The sequence below is a fragment of the Zalophus californianus genome, chromosome 17 (genome assembly GCF_009762305.2).
Source record: "Zalophus californianus isolate mZalCal1 chromosome 17, mZalCal1.pri.v2, whole genome shotgun sequence".
NCBI lineage: Eukaryota > Metazoa > Chordata > Mammalia > Carnivora > Otariidae > Zalophus > Zalophus californianus.
This window is the reverse complement of record NC_045611.1, coordinates 59,112,929-59,132,109: the sequence shown is the minus strand read 5'-3', so window position 1 is coordinate 59,132,109 and position 19,181 is coordinate 59,112,929. Positions and strand designations below refer to the sequence as shown.

General features: G+C 45.1%; 1 protein-coding gene and 1 pseudogene across 1 annotated transcript; both read left to right on the top strand.

Moving 5' to 3' along the window:
* Positions 1–7,386: 7,386 nt before the first annotated feature.
* ZNF550 (zinc finger protein 550) lies at positions 7,387–16,391 on the top strand. The gene is made up of 4 exons (XM_027620321.2): positions 7,387–7,806; positions 10,136–10,262; positions 12,456–12,551; positions 13,459–16,391. The coding sequence occupies exons 1-4, from the start codon at positions 7,780–7,782 to the stop codon at positions 14,448–14,450; spliced, it is 1,242 nt and encodes a 413-aa protein (XP_027476122.2). The 5' UTR covers positions 7,387–7,779; the 3' UTR covers positions 14,451–16,391.
* Positions 15,881–16,260, top strand: LOC113936744 (annotated as a pseudogene).
* Positions 16,392–19,181: the final 2,790 nt, after the last annotated feature.

Sequence of the window (19,181 nt, the reverse complement as noted above, 5' to 3'; positions counted from 1 at the left end):
CTTCCTCAGGAATAAGGAAAAATAGAGTAGAGTCAGTACTGGGTTGTTAAACCTTCTGGTTTACAAAAAGTGGGTGATTCAGATTTTTTATTTTGAACTTTTTGGGGGGAGTTTATTGAGGCATAATTGACATGCAATAATCTACACATATTTAAGGTGAACAATTGAAAATTTTTGTTATACATTTAAACCCATAAAACCATCATCGTCATCATGAACAACCATGATGTACCTCATGCTTTTTTATAATCTCTCCTTGTCTTTTCCAGTGATTTACTTTCTTTAAAAACTGTCTAGAACTTACATGAATTGAGTCATAAAGTGTGTATTCTTTTCTGATATTTTCCACACTGCATAATTATTTTGAGATTCCCCAATGTTGCTTATATGAATGTTTATTCTTCTTATTGTTGAGTAGTAGTATTCTCTACGGATATGCCACTATTTGTTTTATCCATTCATCTGTTAATGGGCAGTTGGGTTGTTTCCAGTTTAGTGCTGTTAGAAATAAAGCTACAGTGAACATAGGCATATGATTCTTTATGTGAATATGTGTTTTGTTTCTCTTGTACCAATACTTCAGAGAATGTGAATGTTTTAATATTTAAGAAACTGCCAAGCTGTGATCTAAGCTGGTTATACCCATCTGTGTTCCCACCCACAGTATATGAGCTTCTGTTCCTCCAAATTTTGCCAATACTTCATATTGTCAGTCTTTTTAAATTTTAGCTGTTTTAATAGAGGTGTAATAGCATTTCACTGTAGTTTTAATTGCAGTTTTTTGATGTTTCATGATGTTGAGCATTTTTTTATGTTTATTTGCCTCTTGTTATCTTCTTTAATTTGCTTATTTTAAAATGGATGTTGGTTGATACTTTTCATTAATAAATAAAAAGACATATTTTGGAACTGCACTCATTTTTCAGCAATGATGTGTCCTCTGCCAAATGGAAATATTGTTTTTGAATTCTATAAGAATGTCTTCTCAATTTCTTTTGTGCTATTCACAGTGTAACACCCACAGAGGCTATATACTTTTGAGCATTATCTACATTCTGAACATATTCTCCATCGTTTTCTGGTCTAGACATTCAATAAACAAGCCCTGTATTGGAGTGTTTGTCAGTTTCTCTCATGTGTATACTCCCATCCTAGTCAATTTCAGGTTGCCAAGATGATGTCACTGAACATGGATTTGGGAAGAAATATGCAGTAGCACAACATTATATTCTATATCCACCATACAGATAACAGTAGTCATCAATGACCTCAGGATATATATGAGTAAGACATAGTAAAAATTTGGAAGTGACAATTTTTGAGTATTTATTATATTTACTTTTTGTAAAGATTTTATTTAATTTGTGAGAGAGCACAAGTAGGGGGAGTGGTAGGCAGAGGGAGAAGCAGGCTCCACACTGAGCAAGGAGCCCGATGTGGGACTTGATCCCAGGATGCTGGGATCATGACCTGAGCCAAAGGCAGACACTTAGCCAACTGAGCCACCCAGACATTCTTAATTACATTTACTTAAAAAAAAAAGCTGTATTTAAGTACAATTGTCTTATAATATATTATGCATATTTAAAGTGTACAACTTGTGTTTTGATACATGCTTACCCCCTGAAACCAAATGTTCTGCCCATTTTAATGCATTCTTCATAAATGATAGACATATTTGCCCTTTGCAATAAATATTTTCAAATATATACATAAAAGGAAATGTGTCATGAAGCCTCATGAGTCCAACCCTAGTCTTTCAACATTGATCAATTCTTGGATGTTTTTGTTTCCTCTATCCCCATTCATATTACTAGATTATTTTACTTATAATCCAACATCTTGTTCAATGCCTAATCTCTTCAGAGTGCATTTCCAAAATGTAAGGACTCTTGTAATCCTAATAACTTTTTTAACAATATTTGAAGTATCATAAGATATATTGTCAGTGCTGTGTTCTCTCAGTTTTCCTAAACTGTTTGTTCTTTAAGACAATCAGATCCAAAATGGATATATATGACCTTTAGTAGATGTGTCTAGTCCCTACTAACTTAAAACCACTTCATCGTCTAATTCTTAGACCATTTGTTGAAGTTTCTTAGTCATTTGTCAGAATTTGCTATTCTGGATTTGTCAGGAACTTCCTGAGCTTCAGAAAGAAACAGAAATCCAGATCCAGGAGGCACAGAGAGACCCCAACAAAATCAACCCAAGGAGGTACACATCAAAATGCATAGTAATTAAAATGGCAAAAGGTAGTGATAAAGAGAATTTTTAAAACAAGAGAAAAGAAAACAGTTACATACAAGGGAAATCCCATAAGTCTATCAGCTGATTTTTTAGCAGAAGCTTTGCAGGCCAGAAGGGGTGGCATGATATATTTAAAGTGCTGAAAGAAAAAACCTGAACCAAGAAAAGTCTACCAAACAAGGCTATCATTCAGAATGGAAGGACAGATAAAGAGTTTCCCAGACAAACAAAAGTTAAAGAAATTCATCACCACTAAACCAGCCTTACAAGAAATATTAAAGGGGGTAGAAAGGAAAGAAGCAAGAGTAAGAAAAGTAGGAAGCACAAAAGCTGTAAAATTAAGTATATCTATAAAAACCGTCAAGGGATTCACAAAATAAAAGGATGTAAAGTATGATACCATACACCTAAAACATGGGGGGTGAGTAAAAATTTAGTGTTTTTAGAATGGGTTCAAACTTAAATGACCATCAACTTAATTTAGACTGCTATATGCATAAGATGTTATATATAAAACTAATGGTAACCACAAATCAAATACTGGTAGTAGATATGCAAAAAGTAAAGAGAAAGGGATCCAAGTATATCACTAAAGAAAGCCAGCAAACAGGTGCCTGGGTGGCTCAGTCAGTTAAGCGTCTGCCTTTGGCTCGGGTCATGATCTTGGGGTCCTGGGATTGAGCCCCGCATCGGGCTCCTTGTTCAGCAGAAGCCTGTTTCTCCCTCCCCCACTCCCCCTGATTGTGTTCCCTCTCTCACTGTCTCTCTCTTCCTGTCAAATAATAAAAATCTTAAAAAAAAAAGAAAGCCAGCAGACCATGAGAGAAGAAAGGAACAGAGAAAAACAACAAAACAACTATAAAACAAGTAACAAAATGGGAATAAATACATACATATCAATAATTACTTTGAATATAAATGGATTAAATGTTCCAATCAAAAGTAGGGTGACAGAATGGATTAAAAAGTAAGAGCCAGGGGCGCCTGGGTGGCTCAGTCATTAAGTGTCAGCCTTCGGCTCAGGTCATGATCCCAGAGTCCTGGGATCGAGCCCCGCATCAGGCTCCCTGCTCCGCGGGAAGCCTGCTTCTCCCTCTCCCACTCTCTCTGCTTGTGTTCCCTCTCTCTCTGACAAATAAATAAATAAATAAATAATCTTAAAAAAAAAAAAAAGAAAGTAAAGGGATGAAAAAGCATTTGCCATGCAAATGCAAGTGAAAATAAAGCCAGGTTAGCAACACTTAGACAAAATAGATTTTAGAATTATTGATGCAATAGTATTAACCAGAACAAAAAATAATATCATATATTTTCTTTTCTTTTCTTTTTTAAGATTTTATTTATTTATTTGACAGAGAGACACAGCGAGAGAGGGAACACAAGCAGGGGGAGTGGGAGAGGGAGAAGCAGGCTTCCCGCCGAGCAGGGAGCCCGATGCGGGGCTCGATCCCAGGACCCTGGGATCATGACCTGAGCCGAAGGCAGACGCCTAACGACTGAGCCACCCGGGCGCCCCTCATATATTTTCTTGTAGACTGTCTTCATGACTCAGGAGAAAAGATATTCCTTCTCCTTGAAATTACTGTCTGTATTATACTCTGCATCCCACCCTTTTCCACATTCGCCACTCATTTATTTGTCCTCCTCTTTGTCTATCAGACTTAAAAGGCATTCCCTTGCACTGTGTCTCTCTGACTTTCGTGTCCTCTAAATACAAATATGATATTTAGCCTTGTCTATTTCACATCTGACTGCAGAGGCAGCTGCAGCCATCAAGCAAATGAACTGGCTTCACTGTCAGATTGTGGCCTCTTCCCTCTAAACATCCTTCAGGCTAACTAGCCAGCCACTAAGTGCCCATATCCAACCTCAACTAAGATCTTGAGTCTGTTCCAAATGCCCTCCTAAATCCTCAATCCAATGTCTCCACTTGAATGTCTCAAATGCACCTTGAGATCATATTCCAACAACCCCAATTTCAGTTAATAGTCTTGCTATCCAAACAAGTTCAAAACCCAGATTCAGCCTTTGGCCATAATACTCTACACACAGTGCTGAGAAATTGTGACCGCCCCGAGTAAGTCTGCTCTGATGTATGGGTGTCTCTCTTTTGTGATGAGTCCTAGTGTTATTAATGTTTTCTATCAAATACCATTCTCCAAGCATCTTAGACACTGTCAGCATGCAATGGTCATCATTGGGTAGTTGATTATTTCATGTACTATTGAAACACATTTGTATCCTATTTCTATTGCTATTTCTGCGTTTATTAGCTAGAAATTCTAAAGAAGCATAAAGAATTTTCCATAATCTTCTATTCAGTTACTTCTATTCAATACCAAAAAGGGAAGAAAGAGCTTGATACCTTTGCTCTATTTAGCAATTTCCAGAATAATTATTTTGGTCACTAACATCATCCTCAAACAACAGCCACATGTTTTTTGTTTTGGTTTTTTAGAGAGAGAGTGAGTGGGGGGAGGGTGGTGGAGGGGCAGAGAGAGAGAATCAGGTGTTTTTTAAAAATATATTTATTTTAGACAGAAAGAGCACGTGAGTTGGGGAAGAGGCAAAGGGAGAGGGAGAGAGAATCCTCAAGTTGACTCTGCTGAGTGCAGAGCCTGATGCAAGGCTCAATCTCAGAACCCTGAGATGATGACACCAGCTGAAACCAAGAGTTGGACACTCAAACCACTAAGCCACCCAGGCGCCCCAGAATGTTTATCTCAGGAATAAGATGCCCCTTTGCACATGTGCTCAGACTGATCATAGCAGCTACTATCACAGCAGGAAAAAAACATTTGTCAAGTGGCTCTTCTTTTCAGATAAGTCTAAGATTTTAAAATTAATTGTAACTGTCTTAGTTTGTTAGGGCTGCTATAAGGAAATGCCATAGACCAAGTGGCTTATAAACAACAGAAATTTAATTTCTCACAGTTGTGGAGGTTGGAAGTCCAAGATCAAGGTGCTGGCACATTTGGTGTCTACTGAGAGCCCATTTTCTGGTTTACAGACAGCTTCTTCTTGCTATGTCTTCACATGGTGGATGGGGCAAGGAAACTCCCTAGGAGTTAGACCTAATCACCTCCCTAAGGTCCCATCTCTTAATACCATCACAATAGGCATTAGGTTTTCAACATATGAATTGAGGGGGATACAAATATTCAGCCCATAGCAGTATCTGTGTTAGGAAATTCAGTTAGAAATATATGGAGGAGGGGAGAAACAGGTGAGATTGCTGGGGTTGGAATACTGAGATGTATCCATGCAGGGAAGAATTTCTTTGCGTGGGAAACAGGCAAAAGGCCACATAATCTGCCGCTTCTGCTGCTTCTTTTTTTTAGGGAGGTAGGGGCAGAGGGAAAGGAAGAGAGAGAATCTTAAGCAGGCTCCACGCCCAGTGCAGAACCCAATGTGGGGTTCAATCTCACAACCCTGAGATGATGACCTGAGCAGAAATCAAGAGTTAGATGCTTAACTGACTGAGCCACCCAGGCACCCCATCTGTTTCCTTCTGACATTTCCCTTGCCGTGACCCTAGCTGAATTCTTTTTCCTTGTCCCTTGACTGCACATACCAAAGCCCACAAAACTGACTCTGAAGCTTTGATGAACATATAGTTGAAGATCAATAATATTTGTTGGTTGCCAACTACAGAAAGCATGCATTTCATGACTAACATTGCAGTGTGTACATTCAGGTTTTTCTTTGGATTCCTGTTCTGCTGAATGGAATCTATAATATATTGCCTTAGTTTTAGGGAATATTTTTTAATAGAAAGGGCAGAATAAATACAAAGACACTTGGATAATAATAATCTTAAAATTATAATTTATGTCAAACCGCTCATTTTAGGTAAATTAAATCTATCATATATTCCACATAAAATTTGAAAGAACTTCATAAACTTATTTAAAATCTTACAGAAAACAAAATTTTCACTATTCTCTGTTTCAGGGACACACAACATTTTCCTCTCCAATATTCCAGTGATGGCTTGTGTGAAGTCTTTTCTCTCTTGACCCTGAGCCAACTCACAAAGTTGACTCTAAAGCTTCAGTCTATTTGAAGAGCAACAAGATAATGTTTATTAGTTCGAAGCTCTGAGTGAAGGTACTTTGTATCTAAGTGACACTATGATATAACATTATATCTTGTGTTACTCCCTCATACAGTGAATGCAGGAATAAGTTCCCCTTGTGGAGTCTTTAAGCAACACTACAACAAGGCTGTGTAAACTGTACTTTCAGTGGCATATGAAATTAAAGGACTCATTACATTCAGAGCTCCTAGAAGAGGGAGGCACCATACCCCATACAAGGGGCCAGATGGGAGGCCAGATGGAGCCAGGGAACTGGATGGAGCCCACAGACAGAGTGAGGACCCGTAGGCAAGTGTCATTATTGGGAGTCAAGGTGGGTACACAGACAAATGACAAGGGAATTTCATTAATACACTGGAATGTCACTAGATCACAGGGAAGGACAAGAAAAGGAATTTGTATAGGGGACTAACCTTGTTATCACACTGGTATACCTGGTCACGTGGGTGGGGTGCTCACAACCTGTTGTAGGATGTTGAGGCAGCAGGAAAATGTGGTTTTATTTTATTTTTTTTTAAGTTTTTTTTAATCTTTTTTAAAGATTTTATTTATTTTTATTTGAGAGAGAGAGAATGAGAGATAGCACGAGAGGGAAGAGGGTCAGAGGGAGAAGCAGACTCCCTGTCGAGCAGGGAGCCCGATGCGGGACTCGATCCCAGGACTCCAGGATCATGACCTGAGGCGAAGGCAGTCGCCTAACCAACTGAGCCACCCAGGCACCCGAAAATGTGGTTTTAAAAATTTACAATACAGGGGCGCCTGGGTGGCTCAGTCATTAAGCATCTGCCTTCTGCTCAGGTGGGATCCAGCCCCGCATCGGGCTCCCTGCTCGGCGGGAAGCCTGCTTCTTCCTCTCCTACTCCCCCTGCTTGTGTTCCCTCTCTCACTGTGTCTCTGTCAAGTAAATAAATAGAATCTTAAAAAAAAAAAAAAAATTTACAATACAGCGTGCCCGCTTGCTCCATTAGAAACTTCTAAAATATAAAGATACAGAAAACTCAATTTGGGAAATTTCGGTGCGTCCCCTTTAGGAGTCTCCGATGCTGCCCCCTTCTTCTTTGGAGCCTCTGCACACCCTTTCCCAGTGTCCCTGTCCTGGACTCTGGGCCCTTGGCTCCTGGAAAGAGCAGAGGCTATCTCGCTGGGCCAGAGGCAGGACAAAAACTACATTACCCAGAAGGCTGTGCCGCGCGAAGGGGCGTTGCTGGGCCCCCGCTGGCGGGGGCGGGACTTCCGGTGCCGCGGGTGGGCGTATGCTCGTGACGTGACGGGTGGGTGCCTGCGGGTGAGTTCCCGGTGGCTCCTCGGGCCGGAGCGGGGAACGGAAGCGAGGGGCTTCGCCCGCATCTCTTTGGACCCTGGGGGAGGGCCGGCTAAGCCCGCGGGAGCCCCGCGGCGTCCTCGCGCGGCCCTGCTGTCCCCGCGGCCCGATGGCGCCGCCCGTGGACCCGGCGCAGGTGAGTGGGCGTGCGGGGCGGCAGTGCCCTGTGAGCCTGCGCCTCGCCGCACCCCTGCCGCTGTCCCTCGGCCCTCGGGGTGGGTCCCGCTCGGCTCCGGAAGGCAGGTCGAGGGCTACGTGGGGTAGCGCCCATTTCCGGCAACCGGTGGGGTGCTGTGTGGAAGGGAGCGGAGTGGCTTCTACAACCCCCTCCCCGCCCCCCACCCCCCCACCCCCCCCACCCCCCCACCGTGTGTCCCGACCCGCAGCCCCACGACCCCACGGTGGGTTCCGGCCGCGCCCCTTCCTGAGGCCGTGCCCTTGAGTGAGCCCCCCTCTTGCGCTGGACTTGTGTGCTCTCGGGTGTAAAGGAGAGAGTGTTGACAGTTCTTCGCCCTGCGCTGAGGGAACTAGAAAGCGTCTGTGGGTGGCGTGTCCGCCGGTGCCCAGCAGGGTCCTGGGAGCATCGCTCTGGGAGCGCTTTCCTCGGAGATGCTTCCCGAGTCTGTGTTGGTCTCGGCTCAGCACAGCGGGAGTCTGGCCCTCGCACCTTCCTGGCCTCTAGCCTTTAGAGGTAGGGGCTAGGGTGGAGGAGAGGCAGTAGGTTTTTGGAATTGTTGCTGTGCCAGGGCAGAAAAGGTGGAAGGGCAGGCGGGGAGCCAGGAAGGCCAAGCAATTTGTCTTTCCGTTTACAGCAAATGGAACTGACTTTCCCCTGACAGCAGTGAGTCTGTTTTCTTGTTTAAGACATTCCGTTAGATTTGACACGTGAGTCCATTCGAATGGTCAGTGATGACAGTGTTCAGGAGTGTTGGCGTCCCTTTGGGCACAGATGCACAGGGGGATCCGGGTAAGTCCCTAGCAGTCACCTCAGGTACCCTCTTCATAGCCTTGATCACCGTCAGCACTGTCTTACTCCCATCCACGCGGCTCCCTCCCTCTTTATTCCAGGCCCACTCCAGTGTGCCATCCTGAAAGACAGCTTCCATGTTGCCCCATGTAAAGTGGACTACAAGTAGTCTCCTCGCTCTGTTTTCTTGTCTTTGGAATCTTTAGGGCCCTCTGACATTGTCTTGCTGATTTTAGTTGCTTGTTTAGGATCTGTTTCCAGCCCTGGATCGTGAGCGCCTGTTGCTGCCCTATGCCAAGACCTAGAACGGCCTAGGCTTGTAAAAGGTACTCAATAAATGGTTGAATGAGTGAATGGGTCTCCCCCTCAGGGGCTCCCATCATACTTGTATTAAATGCACACAACCCTCACCGGGGCCCTCAGGGCCCTGCTCCATCTGCCCCTGAGACTTACCTCAGTGCTCCCTTTCCCTTCTTCCCTTGCTCACTGCACCCAGCTGGGTGGTCCTGAACTTGTCAAACTCCTTCCCGTTTTGCAGCCTTTGCCCTTGCACTTCCATCCCAGGCCCTGTCCCCAGGTCCCTGCAGGGCTGTCTGTCCGTATTCCTTCTGTGTATCCATGCCACCGCTTAGAATAGCCTTTCCTGGCTGTTTTATTTCTAGTGAAGGTGCCCCTGGCCTCCACCTGCCTATTTTCTGATAATTCTGTCATCTTTTGCTGGGTGTTCAGATCCTGTCTCTGCTCCTTAAATGTGAGATTGTGGGCAACTTTCTAGAGCTGCCTGAGCCTCAGGCTGCTGGAGGTAATGGTGGCATCGACCTCATGGGCTGTGGGAGGATTAGGAGAAGTCACAAAATACATTGAACACATTCCAGGCCAGGCACTCCACTGTTTTCCATGTGAACATTTTCTCTTTACTTATCAGAACTGCCTGGTGAAGTGGGAAGGATTATTGTACTGATGTGGAAATCAAGGCTTAGAGAAATGATGGGATGTCCGCCCCATGGTCACAGCTGGCAACTGTCAGATTCAAGAGTCTTAATTTGGTCTCTGGGAGTCTGGCTCCAGAACAGGGGATTTTTAATCACTTTATCTCAGTGTGTGAAGCCCTCAGCTGGGGTGGCCACACGGGGAGGACCAAGGAGACTCGGCTGCTATTGCTGCAGTTCTCATTGTTGGAATTATCATCATGATCAGTTTCCCTGTTCCTCTGATGTCCCAGACCACCTGTTGTCTGCCTCCACTGTCCTCATGGGAATGCTACTGTCTTGTCATCTCCAGCGGCTTCCCAGGGGAGGTTTTTCTCTCAGCCATAATTGCATTATGTCCAAAGGCTGCATCTCTCTCCCCCTCGAGCCCAGCACAGAGCTCTGCCCTCAGGAGGCCTCAGTGATGCAGGCCTGGGTCTCTCTAAATCTTGACCAGAGACTGAGTTACAGGGTTCTGACCCCATCCAACAGCACAAGGCCAATATCATTACTTCTGTTTGACTTTCCAGGTTTTGGTTACCTTCAAGGATGTGGCTGTGACCTTCACCCAGGAAGAGTGGGGACAGCTGGACCTGGACCAGAGGGCCCTGTACCAGGAAGTGATGCTGGAGACTTGTGGGCTTCTGGGCTCACTGGGTAAGGGCTCACTTCTCATCCCTGTGGGGTAACCCAGCCTTCTTGATTCCTGGCTGATCAAGAAGGTCACAGGAGTCATCTTCCCTCTTCCCTGAAGACCCTGCAGTTTTCTGGTTCCTTCTCTTCCTACCTGGCCTCCCTCCATCAGGTCTCCGTCAGGGATCATTGGAATAGAAACAACCTACTTCTGAACACAAACCCTCACCCCAATACCCAGCACACTCAAGTTGCCGTCTGACCTCCATATTCCAGACTGCACAGGAGCCTGGTTGGGTCAGGCGTCCAGGGCCCAGTTAGCAGGGCTGTGAGTGATGGGCTGTTCTCAGGAGAGAGGGTGAGTCAGGCAGATCCCCATATGGCATTCGTCATCAGTGCCCCCCGTGGAATCTTCCTAAACAACATGGTAGCTATAAAAAGACCCCTGGTGTCTCCATGATCATCACCTGTTCTTCTGAGGCCTGGGTCACAGTCCTCCACTGAGGTAGGAGATGCTTTAGAAAGTGCACAGGAATGGCTAAAATGCCAGAGGTGGACACCTTGAGAAAGCCAGTCCTTTAACCTCCTCGGTCTGGAAGGCTGATTGGTGTCAAGAGAAAGTCTCAGAACAGTGCTGAGTATTTCATGTGCCCTAATTGTGGTTAATTTTTCTCTTCAACAGAAGGGACAGCTTCTAGCTCACAGTCCTGAACTATCTACATGAACTTGCTAGGGCTCTGATGGCATTACTTTGATTTTGTTGTTGTGTTTTGATGGTAACCTGCCATTTGTGGAGAGTGAACTTGACTTTGCTCATTTACCAGAGCAAAACAGAGTTCCCTTTTAGAACAAAATACTTAACAAAAATTAAAAGTGGGGCCGGTTAAAGAGAAGCCACCAGTGACAATGGCACCGTGTGTGTGAGAATGCAGACCATTCACTCTGAGTTCAGGTGGGAAGGCAGACGTCAATTCTTAGATGAATTGTGATGAGTCATACATAGAAATATTAGGGGACCTTAGGAGTATGTAGCCAGGTGGTCATAATCCATCATGGGTGCTTCAAAAAAGGCATCTCAGGAAGTGACATTGGAACTGAGCCTTGAAGCTTGGAGGGGAGGTGGAGGAGGGGCTCCAGGTGGAGGAACCAGTACAAGAAAAGGCCCTAAGGTGAGAGGGGGCTCAACTGGCAGAGCCAAAGGAACGTCTGGTTCACCTTTTCTCCTGCCCCTCCCTGAGCTCCGGGCCAGGCATGTAGGACACGTCGATGACTGTTACCGAGACTTGTCCGAATGAGTCCTGGGCTGAGGATCAGAATCTGCTAGTTGATAGACTTCAGTGGGTCCTGGTGCCTCAATCCTTGAAATTCTGTACAGAACCCACCTATCTCTGTTGAGCTCTATCTGGCTGCACGAAACAGAAAAGCAAGCTTGAAACTGGCTTCCCCTGAAGGAAATTTCCCATCTCACCTAATGAGAATCCCCAGGGTGGGGCTGGCCCCCAGGTTGAAGGCTGCAGCTACATAGTTCTATCCTCAGTGATGTGAAGATTCTCTCTGCTCCTCTCCCTGGACCAGGCATCTCCCTGTTCCTCAGGCTGGCTCCCTGTGGGCCTGTGGGGTGCTGCAGCCAGGGTTGAGAAAGCAGCCCCCTTGTTCAACCTCCCCTCACATTGGAATAAAGGCTTTGTCTTCAGCTCAGGTTACCTGCCTCTCTCAGATTACCAGTGATCAGAGATGCCATTCACCAGTTTCCTCCCCTGGCAGTTTTTAGTTCTCTCTGGGAGAGAGAATTCCCTAGGGAGAGCCCAGAAATACTGTTGGCTAGGCCCAAGCAATTTTGTTTCTTTTGGTTTGAGGTTGGAATCAAGCATCCCTAAGTGGTTCTCAAGTACACGGTGTTTGAGAACAGTGACTTAGATTAATTACAGAATCCCTTCTGGAAGGAGGGGCTCCCCTTCCCAGAGTCCCATGGCTGTGTGTGAAAGTGGTGTGCCCCTGAGTAGGATTGGCTTCTACCAATGAGGTTCAAGGACATTGATGTTGTCTGGACAGACAGCACCACCCTCTATGGCATTTGTGCAGTTGGGTTTCCAGGTCACAGGTCAGCATTTTCTTCACAGCTTCATTCAGTTCTTGTCCCTGCCATGAAGTCCCAGAAGGGATGGAGATACTGCTTTCTTCTCATACACCATGACCTATTTCCTTCTCCATCAACAGGGCATCCGGTTCCCAAACCAGAGTTGACCCACCTACTGGAGCATGGGCAGGAGCTATGGACAGGAAAGAGAGGCCTCTCACGTAGCACCTGCTCAGGTAGGAGGGGACAGCTGGTCAGGTGGGGTCATGGGAGCCTTCAGCACGCAAGCCTCTGAACTTCTTTGTGAAACTTAGTGACCTCTTGGTCACATTCATGGAGAACACGAATGAGATGGAGTCTCCTAGTCTCTCAGATGAGGAAATCATGCTTTGAAGAAAAAAGTAACCTGTTCAAGATCACTCACTTGGTAGAGGCAGGACTGGACCAATGGTTTTCTGGCTCCAGAGCCCTCTTAACCACGACATGAGGCCTCCCAGCAGAACAGAAGCTTGTCTTTTATACCATTTGTCCCTGAGTGTCCCTCCATCCCTCTTCTTCAGTCTTAATTCTCTTCCTTTTATGGTGATCCCACTTCAGTGTTGGCTTCACCAGGCATCTGGGGCCCTTTCTTCCTTTAATTGTTCAGCACTCTCCAAGAGTGACTCTACCCATGCTTGCTCCTTCCATTCCAACCCAGTGCTCCCTTCCTCTTTCTCTCTCTGGCAATTCTGATTCTCCATTAGGACCTAGCTCACGGGACACCTCTGGGAAGATGACCTCTTTTTCGTCCCAGTCCTGTTCAGTGCCACTTCTGTGTACTCTCTTAACACCAAGAGATGTCAATTTTTGAAGCAAACACCCCACAGACAGTGTTATGTCCTCCCTCCTCCCCTCTGGACTGTGAGGAGGGGTCTCCACTCCAGATCCTCAGTTCTCTGGTCTAGCCTGTCCTCTGGATTTTCCCTTTAATGGTGTCAAGGGTACAAGGACCAGAGACAGTCATTGGAAACCCAGGATACAGAGCTGTGGGACACAGCAATCCCAGGGTACTGTTTCATCCTCACTTTCCCACTGAAGTGTTGAATTTGTTTCTTCTGTATTGAGTCACTAAAAGTTCCCCTCTCTGTGTTGGCTTCTCTGCAGGTGACAGTGCAAAACTTCAGACCAGGGACCCAAGCACTTCTCAGCTGGTTTTGTCTGAGGGAGCCTTGCTCCAGGGAAGCCTGACTCAGGGATCTTCAAGGGACTCCAAGTTGGCGCATGCCAGGGATTGGGAAGGGCTTTTAGAAATGCAGAAAAGTCAATTGAAGCCTGGGACAGATGATCAAAAGGAGACCTATCTTGGGAGAATGAGCCTTGAAGATGACGGTTTGGGGACAGATGATAGTCTGCACTCTCAGGGACATGTTCTCTGTGAATGTGACCCACAGGGACCAGGTAAAGGCCACATGATTCATGCAGGGAATAATCTCTACAAATGCAAGCAGTGTGGGAAAGGTTTTAACCGGAAGTGGTACCTTGTTCGACATCAGCGGGTTCACACTGGAATGAAGCCCTATGAGTGCAACGCATGTGGGAAAGCCTTTAGCCAGAGCTCAACCCTTATTCGGCACTACCTCATTCACACCGGGGAGAAACCATACAAGTGCATGGAGTGTGGGAAGGCCTTCAAACGCAGGTCCTACCTCATGCAGCACCATCCGATTCACACTGGAGAGAAGCCCTACGAGTGTAGTCAGTGTCGAAAGGCCTTCACCCACCGCTCTACTTTTATTCGGCATAACAGGACCCACACCGGAGAAAAACCCTTTGAGTGCAAAGAATGTGAGAAATCATTCAGCAACAGAGCACACCTGATTCAGCACTACATCATCCACACTGGAGAAAAGCCCTACGACTGCATGGAGTGTGGGAAGGCCTTCAGATGCAGCTCAGAACTCATGCAGCACCAGCGGATTCACACTGGGGAGAAGCCCTATGAGTGTGCCCAGTGTGGGAAAGCCTTTCATCGGAGCACCTACCTCATTCAGCACTCCATCATCCACACGGGGGAGACGCCATACAAGTGCCTCGAATGTGGGAAGGCCTTCAAACGCAGGTCACACCTTCTGCAGCACCAGCGGGTTCATACTTGAGAGAAGCCCTCTCAGTGCCGTGAATGTAGAAAGGCCTTCACCCACTGCTCCTGCTCTTTTGTCCTTCATAAGGAGATGCACACTGGAGGAAAAAAAACAAAAACAAAAACCCTTTCAGTGTAAAGAATTTTTGTTGGCTCTTCAAACACATGAGTAGTCACACTGGAGATGAGGCCTGTGATGCAGTGAACACCAGAAAGCCTCCAGCCACTGCTCTGCCCCCACTCATCATTGGATTCATACCAGAGAGAATTTCGAGAAGGCAGGTCACCCATGGGTCCACCTCTGTCAACATCAGAAAAAGCCCCAGGGAAACACATTCTGAACGCAACTACTGAGGAGTCTTTAGGCAGAAGAAGACTCTTACTTACTATCTGAGAATCATAATGAACAGGAACCACATCGATGTCATTGCTGTGAGAAAACCTGTGGACAGGTCAGCACTTACTGTTATGTCAAGAGTCAGATGGAAGGGGACACAGCGTGGGCCTTAATGTGCCCACAAGAAGCATGTGGGAGATAGACAGTGGGCACTGTGCACTTACAAAGACCTCCGGCCACTGATCTGCTCCTTGGTTGACACTTAGAAAAGCCATCTCAGCATTATTTTTAAAAGAATAAAAAGAAGGGAATGGAAACCTAGACCCTAAACTGAAAAAACAAGTGTCTTCACAAACTTTCAGATTTCCCTGCCAAACCTATTAGTTTTTCATCAGTTTTGTTATTTTGGTGGGGGAATGTTTGAGAGAAAGGGTCTCAGCCCTTTGTTTTTGTGTGTTCCCTGCTGTCCTGTGTCAGGAAGCTTGCACAGTGAGGACAGCTCTACAGATGTTTGCTGGAAGCCTTGCTCCACATCTCCGCCCACAAGGAGCATCATTCTTCGTGAGAAATATCAAGGCTGAGTCATGAGATACTGGAACTTAGAAGTAGTTAGACTTCCGAAAATAACATCACGTGCCACTTGCTTCTGATGTTGTCTGAGAGAAGGATCTGCATACAACAGCCACATTAAAACATGCTCCCTCCAGACTGTTTAAGGCTTTGATATTTATAAGTAAAACTCCTTGTTTGTGTGGTTTTTAAATGCCTGATGTTCTCCCTCACTTGTTTATTCCATTCTGCTCTTCTGTTTTCTGTATTTTTCCCCTGATGGTATGGGTTGGCCTTCTCAGTTGGGGCCTAATTCCTTCCTGTTCTTGGGGTTTCCTCATGTAGAGGACTGCGCATTCCCAAGTCCCCCTCCACAGCTTTCTAGGGGTTGAATTACTGCTAAAACCAGTGAAATAAAACACTCTGCTGAGGCAAATTCATGATAAGCCCAGAAAAACAAACACAGAGTATTCTCATTGTCTGATCTTACAAATGGTTGTGTGAAGTTTTGTTTCAAAATAAAGTGCTAGCCCGCGGCCGTGCCTCCCGGGGCCCCGGCCGGCCAAGCGCAGTGAGCCCTCCCGATGGCAGGCTGCGAGGAGGTGAGCGTGTCTGGCTTGGAGGAGTTCCGCTGGGCCGTGGAGCAGCACCATGACAAGACCATCTTCACCTACTTCACCAGCTCTAAGGACGCTGGGGCAAATAGCTGCTGCCCTGACTGCGTGCAGGCTGAACCGGTCGTACGAAGGGCTGAAGCATATTAGTAAAGGATGTGTGTTCATCTACTGCCAAGTGGGAGAGAAACCTTATTGGAAAGATCCAAATAATGACTTCAGAAAAAAACCTGAAAGTGACGGCAGTGCCTACACTACTTAAATATGGAACACCTCAAAAACTGGTGGAATCTGAGTGTCTTCAGGCCAACCTCGTGGAGATGTAGCTCTCTGAAGATTAAGATTTGATGATGGCAATTGTGTCTTGATTTCCTGATTTCCTCTAGTATAAACGCAATTGCATACTTGCTTTGAATTCATGTTAGCAATAAACAAATGATGATGTAAAAAAAATAAAGTGCCAGGGATTTGAACAGGAGATTCTGGTTGTGTACATGCGGGTGTCGGGTTTGTGTTGGCTTCACAGTTGCCACCATGGACTTACTATTACCCGTGTGCCGGCACTGGATGTGGTCATTTTAAATTCATCCTGTGGACTTTCCTTCAAGACTAGTTTTCAAGGTACACAAGATAATGTTAATGGGTTAAAAATGTACAGAAAAATATAAAGTGATCATTTCCTCCATGGAGCTTTCCTCAGTGCCTTTTAAAAGACTACACAGTTCACATTTTCATAGTGGGCATGCACCTTTTTTGTGGTGACTGCACTTCTTGATGAGTTAATAAGAGTTTTTGTCTGGATAGTGTGCATAGTTTTCTGTTCTTCAGAATGGAGAGTTGACTCAAAGCCCCCTGCCCTCTTCTGTCCTCTCTCTGGAGGGTGGGGTGTATTGTAGTTGTGGTGGTACTTCTGGCTGAGCCTTGAGTTCAAGAGAGTTGGAGAAACCCCTCTGGAAACATCTTGGTTTTTATCAAAGGTTCTCCTTTGCATGCCTGGGATGCTGACCCCAGTTTGTCCCAAAGCAGGAGTGATGCATTTTCCACTAGATGAAGGACATCTGAGGATTTATTCCCTCAACTTCAAGGTTTTTCCATACAGTCTTAACATGTTCAGTGCCAGGTCCTACTATACACTTCCTGCTGTGCTCAGCAGGGTTCTCCTGAGACCTCTGTCCTTCATCCACATGACCACTTAGTGTGTTCTGGGCACACTGTGAGGAGTGGGGCACCTGGGTGACTGAGACGGGAGTCCGGTCCTTGAGCAGGGAGGGAGCTTAATGCCTAGTGTAGGTGAGCAGAGTACACTGAAATCTAAAGAGAAGGAAATTGAGCACATGGCGTTGTTGGATTCTTAATCACCTTGAAAATTTTGTCTCCAAAATAGGATTCTTCTCCATTCTTGAGTGCACTCAGGGTACTGAACCTGAAGGGAGGGTGGTAGTGAATTAGTAAAGTTAGGATAAGTAGCGGAGTGGATTCTTTTTCTTTTTTTAAAGATTTTATTTATTTGACAGAAAGAGACACAGCGAGAGAGGGAACACAAGCAGGGGAGTGGGAGAGGGAGAAGCAGGCTTCCCGCCGAGCAGGGAGCCCAATGCGGGGCTCGATCCCAGGACTCTGGGATCATGACCTGAGCCGAAGGCAGACGCTTAACGACTGAGCCACCCAGGCGCCCCAGCGGAGTGGATTCTTATAAATGTCACAAAAGGTGACATTTAGTGCTCCAAGAAATCATTTATTGTATATCTTATGTGAGTCTTGGACTCTTGTAGGTATACGAAATGCACAAAACACCAAAAGAATTTTGCCCTCATAGAACCTACATTCTGGGTGAGAAAACAGCAATGTTCCTAACTTCCATAGCATGTTAGAAGGGAATAGGTTCTGTGGAAAGGAGAAAAGCAGGACAGTGGTGAAGAAAAACAGAGGAGAGGGAGGAGTCCCGACATTAAGACTGTTCACACTAGGGCTGGTATGGATGCTGTGTCTGGCATGTGTTTTAAAGAGGTGAAAGAACAATCTATTTCTTCCTTTCTAATGCATATACGTATACATTTTTTCTTGCCATACAACACTAGATAGTTTCCGTAGAGTAATGTTGAAGGCCAGGAGATCCCAATTATTTTTCTTTTGTCTCTGATCTTCGGTGAAATATTAACATCATATGTATGGCGTGTGTTGTAGAATTTTTTCAATGTTAAAGGAAAATCCATTCTATACTTTGTATTTTTTTTCAAAGCCAAGAATGGGTGAATTAGCATCAAATTATATTTTATGCATCATGAGTTGATGATGATACCATTTTGTATGAAGTAAAACGTATTGATTTTTGAATTTTTAAATTTTTCAGCTTTAAACTTACAGTAAGTACAAGAATAGTATGAGATACTCTTGTATAAATTCTACCCAGATTAAACAATTGTTTGTTCTGCATCTTTTGTTTTATTAGTCTCTCCCCACATACATGTGCATATGTGGGTTTCTGAACAATCTGAATTAATGGGTAAATATATTGCCTCTGTACAAGTGAATGCTTCAGTGCATGTTTCCTAAGGGCACATCTTATATTATCAGAATATTATCATAATCAGGAAATTCAGTATTGGTAAAATACTATTATGTAATCCACAGGGCATGTTCAAATATTACCATTTGTCCTAATATTGCCCCTTGGTATCTTTAGGGGTCCATGACCAAACCCAGATGGTATGAGGCATTTGGTTGTCATTGCTCTCCACTCCTTTAATGAAAGTTAATTAGCCTTTGAGTTCCTTGGATATGATAGGTCATGAATTCTGTAGAATTTCCATCTGTTTCTCTGATGTTTCCTAATGATATTTTCCTTTTGCATTGTTTACACTGAAATCACAGAAGTGATATTGTATCTTTCATAGTACTTCATATCAGGAGGCACATGGTGTCCATGTTTACCAATATGGATAGTAACTTCAGTCACTTCTGTATGTTTGTGTTCTTAAGAATTACCATTTCCCTTTATTTTTTGTAACATTTTAAGAGTTTATTTGAGCAAAAATTGATTCAAATTGGGCAGCATCTAATCTGGCAGACAGAAGGGAACTCCAAGGAGCTGTACAAAATGAAATACTTTTGGGCCGCCTGGGTGGCTCAGTTGTTAAGCGTCTGCCTTCAGCTCAGGTCATGATCCCAGAGGCCTGGGATCGAGCCCTGCATCGGGCTCCCTGCTCAGTGGGAAGCCTGCTTCTCCCTCTCCCACTCCCCCTGCTGT

Coding starts and splice junctions, on each gene's coding strand:
- ZNF550 (XM_027620321.2), top strand. CDS start 7,780: ATGGCGCCGCCCGTGGACCCGGCGCAG. Junction 7,807..10,135: donor CGCCCGTGGACCCGGCGCAG/GTGAGTGGGCGT, acceptor TTGACTTTCCAG/GTTTTGGTTACCTTCAAGGA. Junction 12,552..13,458: donor CTCACGTAGCACCTGCTCAG/GTAGGAGGGGAC, acceptor GCTTCTCTGCAG/GTGACAGTGCAAAACTTCAG.